Source organism: Drosophila guanche, unplaced genomic scaffold, assembly GCF_900245975.1.
Source record: "Drosophila guanche unplaced genomic scaffold, DGUA_6, whole genome shotgun sequence".
Lineage (NCBI taxonomy): Eukaryota > Metazoa > Arthropoda > Insecta > Diptera > Drosophilidae > Drosophila > Drosophila guanche.
Window position 1 is genome coordinate 3,951,705 of NW_022995753.1, and position 11,827 is coordinate 3,963,531.

An 11,827-nucleotide genomic window follows, 5' to 3' on the forward strand; every position below is an offset into this window, starting at 1 on the left:
CTCTCTCGCGAAGCAAACGAACAGTTATTCTCAGTCCTCGTTTGTTTGGCCAATGACTGTATGACACTTGCTTTACGGTATTAACCGAATGGACCACAAGACCATTACGTACAATTTTTCAGATAACATTTCATTGAGATGCTGATAACTTGACAAGTTAAGAGATTGGACAAGTATTTACGCTTAATGAATAGATATTTTTTCCAAGGAGAGAATGTAATTACATCAGCGTGATGAATTCCACCCGAATAAGTTTATTTGTTGTTCTCACTCTGAACAAAGTTCCAAGTGATTGTCATACGGGAATTTAAATTAGCGTTTCGTTGCATGTGTGCGTTTGTGTGTGAATTTAATGGATGCCTGCTGCTCCTCCTGTATTAGAGGTTGATGGACAAGACAGCTTGAGCGGGTAGGAAGGAAAACCCTCCCTGCCTTGGCTAATGTATTTTAGCTTCATTATTAGCTGGCTAACTCACATACACTAGTAAAAGCACTAACGCCAACACATACACACACCCTAACACGCAATCCCCGACAGGGACAAAGTCACTTTGATTAATATTGTGACGCATATTACTTAAAACAATCGAATTGCTGGTGGGGTCAATATACACATGGTAGGCACTGTGTCAATCAAGTGCCTAGCCAGCCAGCGAGAGACAGACAGAGTAAGAGAGAGAAAATCAGTCCACAAAGAGAGCAGAGCATATTGGGCATACATGAGGGAACGGGACAGCGTGCAATAACAAGAATAAGAGCAAGAAGAAGAAGTACATAGAAGAAGCAACGGTAACGACGATGGCAACGGTAAAGTTCAATCACCTTTTGAGGCATTACGTACCGGTTATTACGGTTATTGTTATTATTATCCTCCGGCAATGCTATAAATCATAAATGGACTACCGTTTCATTGTGTACATATTTATGTAAATTCCCATACATTATGTACTCGATGTGCGTCATTTGTTTGCTATTTTTAATGTGCTTTGGGAGCTCTTTTATTTAGACATCAGCATGGCACACAGGACGTACATACATAAGTATGTATAATTAAATGGGTCCGTTTGATGTGTGTGTGTGTGTGTTGCCTATTTTTATGGTGTAAGCACACAGCCCTACAAACATACTAGCACATGCAAAAAAAAAGCACACGTGCGCTGCAGGAGCTGCAGGTGCGAGCGCAGAAAAGTATGCTTCACACTTACAGCACACAGCATCAGGCCACATGCAATAAATAATCAAACACACATACACACACATATCTATTATCCGTTAAATGTTACACGGATTGACGTTCGCCTGGCCGCCTCCTGACCTTGACATGTCGCGTGGCTTGGTGGCTCTTTTTATCTGTGGTGGTGGCGGTGGTGGTGTCCGTCCATCCGAAAGTTTCGTTAAAACCCGAAATTGGGTCGAACCGTAACCGCATGTGATGTGTGTGTACGCAAGAAAGCCTTTGCCTCAGATAAACGTTATTAATTATTGAAGAGAGCAGAGGTCTCGACGAGAGAGAGACAGTCGGAGCGAGCATAATTATGCCTATGCCTTTGCCGTTCCGTACCACGCGCACGACCGAACGCTACATTACTTAGTATTAGTGATATTTATAGACCAGGCCACAAAAAAGATGAAGCTGAATAATACATACTATGTAAATACGTACATACATATGTGTGTACATACATAATGTATGCAAAACAGAACAAGAGAGAGAGAGGGATATTGAGAGTTGATTTGGTCTTGTTTTATTGTAAAATTATTAATACAAAAATTTGGTTATGCTCTCTGCTCTGCTCCGACACGCACACTAATAAATGATCTGTCTGATTCTCTCACCCACACACATATACACTCAATCATTGATCTCTTCTCACCCACACAAAAAAAAGAAACATCGTTCGCACATTCACCGCTGCTGATGCTGCCGACCGTATGAATTATACACGCTCCACTGACACTGATGCAGCAGCAGAAGCAGCACAACATGAATGCCGATGTGTGCGTGAAATTGCAGTTTAAATACTAAATTCCGCATTAATCACATTCATACACGTGCAAAAAAAGCACACACATATACATATGAACACGAGCACTGCGCTGGTTTTGCCGTTAAATTGCTGGCGGCGGCCGATGTGCAGTGCAGTGTTACTGTCACCTTCTCTCTTGAGACACACACACACACACAATCGCAGAAAAATACATGTGCATGTAATTATTTGATTTTCCTGGTTATTTTTTTATATACGAGAATATATTTGCGCTGCCGCACAGTAACAACATCCCTTACAATTACAACTACCCACATGGACATTGCATACACACAAACACGCACAGTATATGCATTACATATATTAAAAAAAAAACCATCAAAAAAACCACGTACTGAACTCTAAAAACGGTACTGCCTGTCTGTGTGTGTCTCTCTCAACATATCCTGGGCGGACGACTCGAAACGGTGGAGCGCGTGTACCCAGGCGGGGGAGACCGACCTTTTGAATTTTACTGATTTCCCGTGTTTCCCTGCGCCCAGCATTCGGTTACAGGACACGAGAGCGCTTTGGCACTGCTACACGGGGGCACTACTTTTATTTTTTGCAGAGACACTCACTGGAAAAAGGACATGCGCTTGGCACAGCGCCGAGCCTTCGGGCAGGGATGTTATCGAATAATATTGATATTGTACGATTGCACGGGATATTTTTTTGGCGATAATATCAAAATCGTTACTTATTGGGATATATCAACCGTTTTTTCTCAATTCACGAAAATTCCAACATTGCTTCTGTTTTTGTCAACACTTACTACTGGGCAGTGTTGTCAACTCTTCGGGTCATAAAAAAGCTAAACTACTTTTCAAAAATAGCTAGAAATGGGAAGACAATTTTGACGACAGCTAAAAAAAACGCCAGAGTATTGAAACATTATTTTTATTAAATTTATTAATCTGTAATTTGACCTTCAGTCATCATCTGACATTAATATGAACAAGCGTATGAAGCGTTATAGCACTACGAATAGCTCTGTTACTCTCAGTTTTTAATAAACTTGATGGGCAATACACAAAATTTTTCGGATATTAGAATCACACATTCTGATTTATTTTGTCAATAATGGTATAAGAATCGATTCCGGAGAAAATCTAAGTCAGTTTTTGTAATTATCGATCCATTTTTGCCGTTCAAATGGAAACAATACCACCTTAGTTTGGCATCGTTAAGAAAATAAATACTTTAGGTATTGGCAAAAGGGTAAACTAACGCCAAAATATCTTGAAAAACGCTACATTTAGTGGGAAAATAGCTAAATTGGCCGCTTATAAATCGATATATGATTGTTGCAGCAAATAAATTTGTAGGCGATGTTTGTTTCATCTAAAAAACATCGAAAACAATTTAAAAACCTCATTGTCAGCTGTTTAGCATTAAATTCATACATGTAGCTAAGCGGCAAATATAAACATAAATATTGCAAGGACAGGTGACATGTTGTTATATATGTACATATATCATGGTCGGAACGACTTTACTTCTCCGAATTTTAAGAAAATCCAGAAACTATCTTTTGTGTCACACATACCGGCACATATCGGCAATAAAATATCGATGATCACTTCCAATATGTTGCTGAACTCCAGACTCATGTTTATATGGCCAGCATGTTGGCAGCGTCTTCTATTTAATGCCGGTAGATTCGAAATTAGTTTGGTTGATTACGTTTTATTTATACATTCATTCACTAAATTTATAACTTTAGTACTTTAGAATAAGGAAAGCCTCTAAATGGATCTAACATACCGTTCCGCAACCCATGCTAAAAGGCTGCACACATTTTGGTTTCGTTTCAAATAGCTTCAAGCCAACAACAGAAGCATATATTTATGTATATATTATTATTATATACACGGCGCTACATATATAGAACACACTGAAGTTGTACTGGTGGCTTTTGAAGGTCGTGTCGTCGTCGTCCACCCAATGGCCAACAGACATGGCCCCGCGGCTGGCAGCAGGGGTAAATCTAGCGCCGGGCGGTAGTCTTGGGCCATTGAGTGGCTTGGCCACTTGTGTGTGTGGTGTGTAGACGGGACCGAGCGTCCGATCGAAGACACGTCAAAAAAAAGGTTCTTACATGGTAATTGTTTAAAAATAGTTTTAACAGTAGGACATTGGGTGCAGGCAGCCGCAGGACAGAGGGAAGGGAAGGAGCGTCCTGTCCTTTGGGTCGACTGGCGGCTTCCAACATGGAAGCTTCGCCCTTGCCGGCCTCACATGTCCTTCTAGTTACGCTTCTGCAGAATCTGTGCGAAGCGTTGCGTGATCAGGATCGATGTGTCAATGAAGCGGTCCACGCAGTTGGTCAGGCATGTCTCTGTGGCGCTGTCCAGCTTGTTGCTGGGCTTTCCAATGCACTTCTCCCAGCAGACTTCGTTGAACTCGTGTATCTGTGGGATTGTATGGCCATTGCCGCAAGTGGCATTAGATGTTTGATTAGATTGGGGCGCTCATGCACAGGGTGGCAGGCAACATTACCTGTTCATGGACCTTTGCCTTCTGTTGCTCTATCATCATGAACTCCTGCAGCTCTCTGTCGGTGCTGGGCAAGTCGCTCTCGAAATCTGACATCCTGGCTTGGTTCTTGTGGACGCTTCACGTTTAGTTTTCAGTTAACAAAATGCAGAGTTCAGTCACAAAATTTAATTTTAGGTTATATAAAGTCGTCGTATGGCAGTTCAGTGTGACATATACCGCCTGACCCTCAGAAATATACTGAAATCATTTTCAAAATATTGAATTAAAATACCGAATCCTAAATCATTTTCCTTGATTTTGATATTCTTTTTATTATTACCAGCTAGGTGTGCGCTTTAGCAATAAAACTATACATTTATCCAATTGATTGGTCAATACCCCTAAAGATAAGCTGATTTTCATAACTCGTTTTGTTGAATTGTTTACAAACTAAGGTTCAAACTAAAACTGTAAATAAATAGTCAATTAGCATGAAATGTAAGAATGTATAACTTACGGTATACTCTAAAAATGAGAAGGTATATCTTTGAGGGTGTATTGTATCGACAACTCCGCGGTCACACTGAACATAAAGCATAAAAAAAGTAAATAATATTTGTCGTGACTTGGTGCTTTCGTTCGTGTTTTTTTTTTTATGCCGTGTTGTGTGCGTTGTGGCTAGCGGAATGATGACGCCTCCTCCACTGCCTCTGACTCTTGCGCGCGCATAGGCGATGCAATAAAAATAATAAAACGCTGTAATCGGGCAAAGTAAATAAAGGAACGGCATCCACGCATCAAATCGAAACGAACGTACATATTTTTTTTTTGAATTTGTTGCTTTTAGCTGTTGCTCTTTCGGTTTCGGCTTCGGTTTTGGTTTCGGCTTTTGTTTTCTGTTGTAGCTCTGTTGGTTGAAAGTTAAAGTGAAGTTCTATTTGGCCCAGTTTGTGTTCTGGGGGCCACCGCGCGCGTATACCAACTGCTGACGCTGCGCGTAAAGGCGGGCAACAGGGCAATCGGGGGGGACGACGACGACGGTTCCCATTTTGGATGCCGTATAGTGCACAGTGGGCCAGCGACGGTGACCAGGGCTAGGGCCAGGGTCAGGGACTGTAGGGGACGACCATGGATGACAGCAGCAGTGGGCGTACATCGCTGGGGGACAGCGCCAGTTTGACGAACAACTCGCTGCACAGCGGCACCTCCAGCCAGAGCATCCATCAGGACGATGGCCTCATTCACGTCTACAACTACAAGAGCAAGGAGTTCGATCGCTTCTCGCCGGTCATGCTCTGCGAGGAGATCTGCACGGCCATGTGCCGCCAACTGGAGATCCTGCCCACGGCCCAGCTGCTCTTCGGCATACGCGAGCATCTGGGCACACGCCGCTCTTCGCGTGCCCAACTCCTCAGCTACGGGCACAGCTGGGTGCTGCCGGGCGAGAGGCTGAGCTGTCATATCCGCTACTGCTTTCGCATGCGCTTCCGCGTACCCGAGCTGGACAGCCAGCTGGACCGGATAGATGTGCACAGCCACGAGTATCTCTACTGGCAGATGCGCTTCGACAATCTGCACGAGCACATCGCCGAGATTCGATATCCGGAGCACAAGGAGAAGGTGACCGGCCTGGCCGTCATGGACATGCTGATCGACCTCAAGGAGCAGCAGCTGTCAGCCCGCACCATCGAGAGCTCGTGCCGGCAGTATCTGCCCAAGAGTGTGTGGAACGCGCACTTCTTCTTCGTGGGCCCCAAGATCTGCGAGTACTTCCGCAAGCTCAGCGAGAACTCCAACAATACTGCGGCCCAGCTGAAGTGGCACTACATCCATCAGATCTGCCACCTGGCCCCCACCTACATGACCGAGCAGTTCACTGCCGTCGTCGATCACCTGCCCAACGAGGATCCGCCCAGCGGCATGGGCGGCCTGGTTGCCGGCGGCAGCCACAGCGGCGCCAGCATGGCCAGCTCCACCTGCACATCCACCACCACACTGACAACCGGCTCCAGTTCCAGCACCAATACGCTCTCCACCCTGACCACCAACAACAACAGCCACACGGCCAGGAGCAGTGGGAAGCGCAGCAAATCGCGCAGCGCCCAAAGCTCCGTCATTGATGTCTATGTGAGATTGTGGCCACACGACTCACCCGAGCCGGGACTGAAGGTGGCGCGCGTTACATCAGAGGCCACGCTCAAGGTACATACCAGACAAACGTACATATAAACATATCTTCCTTACCCGCGCCCGATCCACTCCATCCCCACCCCCCCCATAGGCTCTTATCGTTCGTGCTTCAATTAGCATTTGGTGGGGCTGACTATTTGAAATGGATTTCGATACTATTTGCATGCTAAAACGTGCCCCTGCCTCAGAACAATAATACTTTTGATGGATTGGGACAACAAAATGTAGCAAATTTTGAAGACAAAAATAGTTCTGTGATTACTGGAGATATTTTGTGGGTGAAATTGAATACTCCGAAGGGGATCTGCTTGGGATGAAAGGCTGTGGCATGCCTAAAGTCAAAGAAAGTAGAAGTAAGCCAATTCATTTGTTTTGTCATGCACACGACATGCATTTTGTTGTTTTTAATTGTAGTTCAAGTTGAGAGATGAAAGATAAAAACAGAAAATATAGATAGCAGCAGGCAAAAGAGTTTCGTCTGAGTTGTTCGAGAGTTTTTTGCCGGGTTTCCATTCTTAATTGGAGCAGCATAGTGGATAGCAGTCTATTTATACTATATGGCTGGCAGACCACCAGGATTTTGCGTGTACTTTCCTCTACTTGTAAACCGGAAAGCCCTTTTTGCAGGGCAGGGCAGGGCAGGCCACACACTGCAATCAGGGTAATCTCTATTTCTCGCTCTCTCTTTCTCTCTCCTTTGGCGGTGCATATAAAGGGAAATACAAATATAAATAAAAGCCACACACCAGAGAGCCTTCTTATCATTACGGCGAGAAAAGCGAAGAGGAAGTTATAATAATAATAAAAAAACGAAACCACTCACCCATTTGTTTTATTTTTTCTGTTTTTTTTTTGTGTTTGCAGTGGATTCTGGTGGGCGGCGTTGAAGGTATATTTATGATCTCAAAAATCAATGATACCGATGTGCGTCTGGAGATTGTGGGCCTGCCCAAGGGTTATGTGATGCATTTTCATACCGAAAAGGAAATGAAATCGTTCATCTCCTATCTGGGCATATACATCAGGTGAGTTCCCATCCATCCATTATGGCAAACGAATTGTAATCTTAAACTTTACTCCACAGATTAACTGTCAAATGGATGCAGGATCTGTGCCATTCGTATCGCACACCATCGCTGGAGGAGCTGGGAAATCTCTGTTGCCATGGCCCCATCGGTGGCAATTATTCGCTGATGAAGCTGCACGAGAATGGCGACAAGTGCGGCAGCTACATTGTCCGCCAATGTGATCGGGAGTACAACACCTACTACATTGACATCAATACGAGAATGTATGTGCATGCATTTGATCTATTTGCTATTTACACACGCCCTGAGCCCCAGATACCAGCTTTATCTGCACTCATCTCGCGCGCGCAAACTTTTCTTTGAAACTCTGTGCGGTGTTTGCTGCTCACTTTGGAGCCACACTCATTTTTCCTCACGCACTTTCCGAACAGCTCAAAGGAAAAATGTTGTTGAATGCTTTCAAATTGATTTCGGGGGGGAAAGCCACAAATATTTATTTATTTATATCGGCCGGGGGGTTTCATCTCACTTTAAATCAGTGCACTTTCTGCCGAAATATGTATTGAATTTTGAGTTATCAGAGACTTGCCAATTCTACAGAAAATTCAAAATAAACAGAGCATGGGTTGAAGCTTAGCTTAACGACACCAACGCATAGAATCTTGTGTCCAGATTTGTTTCTTGATTAGAAAACTTCTTTAAATTCTGCGCCCCTTTGACCTCAATCCACTGATAGGCAAAGGTCATCAATAATTATTAAAAGTTGTATAAACATGGCATGAAATGCCCTTCTTTATTATAAATCATGAAACACAAACTAATCCCAAAATGAATCACTTATTTTTTTTAGTACTGGTCGCAACACCGATCATGAACGCTGCAAAACGGAAACATTAAAGATCCTGCGCAAGGAGGGACAGTGGGTGCTCTACTACAATGAGGGACAGCACACGTTTCTCGATCTGCTGGAGCTGGCGCAGTTCATACCGGCCAACAGTCCGGACCGCCTGCGTGTGCCCGCATCCAAGTACGACAAGCCGCCGCTGTTGCTGTTGTGTTTGCCAAAAAATCTGAAAGCCAAAAAGACTGACATGGAGCTGAGCGAGGCGGAGCTGCAGCGACGCAATCCGCAGATATTCAATCCCAAAACGGATCTGCAATGGTATCCAGGTGAGGTGGCGACCTGCACTGCTTGGGATAAAAGCAAACTAAAACTGGTGTTAATTTCTTTGGCAGACTCGATAACACTCAGCGAGGATGGCATGATGTTTACGATGCGCGGCGACTGGATACAACAGAGTCTGGTGAAGGATGTGTCCGTGTCGATGAAGATGCTGAAGAACGATGGCAACTTTATGGAATTTTTTAAGCTCGCCCAAACCTGGAGCCTCATCCAGTCGCCGCAGTTCATCAAGCTATACGGCCTTACGCTCTCCGATCCATACACCATGGTGATGGAGTACTCCCGGTATGGGCCACTCAACAAGTTCCTGCTGGAGAGGCGCGATGCGGTGTCGCTTCACTGTCTGCTCGATCTGATGCACGGCCTGGTGCGGGGCATACACTATCTGGAGGACAACAAAATAATACACAGCTACATACGCTGCAGTAATTTGTATGTGACCAAATTTGATCCAGAAATGTCCATGCTCGATGCCAAGATCAGTGATCCCGGCTATCCGCGACCATACAACAAATCTGAGTGAGTCACGTAAATCGACAAAAAAAACTTAAAATCGTTTGCCCATTCTGTCAGCTACAATTAAATTTGAATTGCTGCAACACAAAAAAACAAAATATATATCACAAGTCGCAGCCAGCAAAGAAACGAAGAGCTGTGTAGACCCACAGCAAGTGGAATTTTTCCAGCAGATCAGATAGCAAGCAGCAGAAACAAAAGAAAAAGATATCTTGTAAATGTACTTTGAAGTGTTCCGAATTGCTTTATCAATACCCTGCCCCTGCACATGACAAGGCGAAGAACTATTGGAATATGCTAAGCATGAGGGCGCACACGTCGGCGGTGAGAACGTTTCCTTCTACTTCGTTTGGATCCTTTATCAAGGATTTTTTTGATATTATTTAAGTACTTTCCATGTAGCCTGATTTGATTGAAAATAATCAACGAAAAGAATCCACGCAAAATGCAGACAAAAACAAAAGTTTAACAATCGAAAGTGACAAATATTTAACTACAAAAGATAGAGGGAACCTCCCACAGCTTGCTTCCCCAGTAGCTGCAGTTGGTTCAGGTTCTGCGAATTTGCACCAGCAATATCAACAATTTAGAGATGCATCTATTTGACGGCTAAATCAGTTTTGTTTTGTTATTTTTAGTACAAAATATTAGCTTGGGTCCACTTTTCGTTATTCGCTTGCTGCTCCTTGCTTACACTTTTTGCTACAACGAACTGTAACCATACAAACACTGTCATGCAGTGCATCATATTAAACCCACTTTTGCTCACCTTTTTGTTTTTGGCTGCAGTTCGCCTTGGATACCCGTCAAATACTACAAGAATCTGGAGGCGGCTAAACAGGATCTGGGCACACAATTGTGGGCCTTTGCTACGACCATCTATGAGATATTTTCACGCTGCCAGCGGGATTTGCGAACGGTGCGGCAGGAGGAGCTGCTGAGCAATCGCCGGCAGGATAGTAACATTTTGCCACCCATCGATCCAGAGCTGTGTCCGCCGCTGATGTACGATACCATTATGGATGGCTGGAGCGATAATGCGGAGAAGCGATTCAGTCATCACGATATCTTCTCGCGTCTGATTGCCATTAAATCGGATATACAGCCCAACTATACGGTGGTTGCCGAACCCATACCAAGTGAGTACTGCCTGCACTGCCCACTGGGGCAATGGAAATTGAACAGAAAACAATCGAATCTCGTTGCTTCTCTGCTTCTTTGTAGATGGAACAGAAATGCCAAATTACAATCAGGATTGTGTGCATGTTTTGGATGTGAAGAATATGCCACAGGTGCTGCAGCTGGATGATTGCCGTGTGATCTATAGTCCACAGAATATTATTGGCAAGGGCCACTATGGCATTGTCTATCGGGGCACCATCGACTACGACAATCGGGAGCGCCCGTCCGAGAATGTGGCCATCAAGAAGCTAAACACCATGCAGGTGACGCAGGACTTTCAGCGTGAAATTGTTATCATGCGCAATCTGGAGCATCCGAATGTTGTTAAGTTTAAATATTGGGACAAGAATACACACAGCATTATAATGGAGTATTTGGATGGCTCCTTTGATGTCTATCTACGCTACAAGGCACCAGATTTGACCACAAATCGATTGCTACGCTTTGCCGTTGAGATTGCACATGTGAGTAGGGTTCTCAGCAGAATTCTCCTTTCACAATTATTGCAGAAACAATATTCAACAATTCTTTGATATTCAGGGCATGAATTACTTGTCTGGCAAGGGTCTGATACATCGGGATTTGGCTGCACGCAACATACTGGTGGATCGCAAGAGTCACATTGACTTGGATTGTGTGAAAATATCGGATTTTGGTCTGGCGCAATTTGCCAACTCTGAGGGCTACTACTATGCCAAAAGCAATCGGGATATACCCATTAAATGGTGAGTTGAAAAAGCAAACAACTATCGTTAACTATCGCTAACTATCCGCATGTATTAATAGGTATTCCCCGGAGGCCACTTCTACCTGTAAATTCTCATCGTATTCGGATGTGTGGAGCTATGGCGTTACGCTCTATGAGATGTTCACACGTGGCGAAGCGCCTAATCTAGTGCCGCCGCAATTAAACCAAGAAGATTTCCTCAATCGTTTAAACAAGGGCGAAAGGTGAGTGATAGTTTAATAGATTTCTTTGAATTTGAATTTCCTGTGGTCTTATCATCTGCATCTTAATGCATTTATTTGGTATTTCTACAGACTACCACAGTCTCCGGGCTGTACGGATTTTGTGTACAACGAACTGATGCTGGCCTGCTGGAATGCCATACCACGCGCTCGACCCACATTTAGTCGAATTATAGAGATTATTAATGCCGAAATAGGTAACAGTGTGACGGGTACGGGCACGAGTATAGCAACAGCAGCAGCAGCAGCAA

At 44.2% G+C, this 11,827-nt stretch overlaps 2 protein-coding genes across 2 annotated transcripts; one reads left to right on the forward strand and one right to left on the reverse strand.

The window, feature by feature from the left end:
• Positions 1 to 3,827: 3,827 nt before the first annotated feature.
• On the reverse strand, positions 3,828 to 4,723 carry LOC117588304 (mitochondrial import inner membrane translocase subunit Tim8). The gene is made up of 2 exons (XM_034279490.1): positions 4,530 to 4,723; positions 3,828 to 4,441 (listed from the first exon to the last, which is right to left on the reverse strand). The coding sequence occupies exons 1-2, from the start codon at positions 4,620 to 4,622 to the stop codon at positions 4,277 to 4,279; spliced, it is 258 nt and encodes an 85-aa protein (XP_034135381.1). The 5' UTR covers positions 4,623 to 4,723; the 3' UTR covers positions 3,828 to 4,276.
• A 380-nt stretch (positions 4,724 to 5,103) lies between these two features.
• LOC117588701 (tyrosine-protein kinase hopscotch) lies at positions 5,104 to 11,826 on the forward strand (the record flags this gene model as incomplete). Its single annotated transcript, XM_034280150.1, has 10 exons — positions 5,104 to 6,710; positions 7,563 to 7,723; positions 7,783 to 7,989; positions 8,577 to 8,896; positions 8,963 to 9,428; positions 10,215 to 10,564; positions 10,650 to 11,071; positions 11,148 to 11,332; positions 11,394 to 11,558; positions 11,649 to 11,826. Coding segments are annotated over exons 1-10 (3,528 nt in total), but the record flags the coding sequence as incomplete, so codon positions are not given.
• Between the last annotated feature and the right edge of the window lies 1 nt (position 11,827).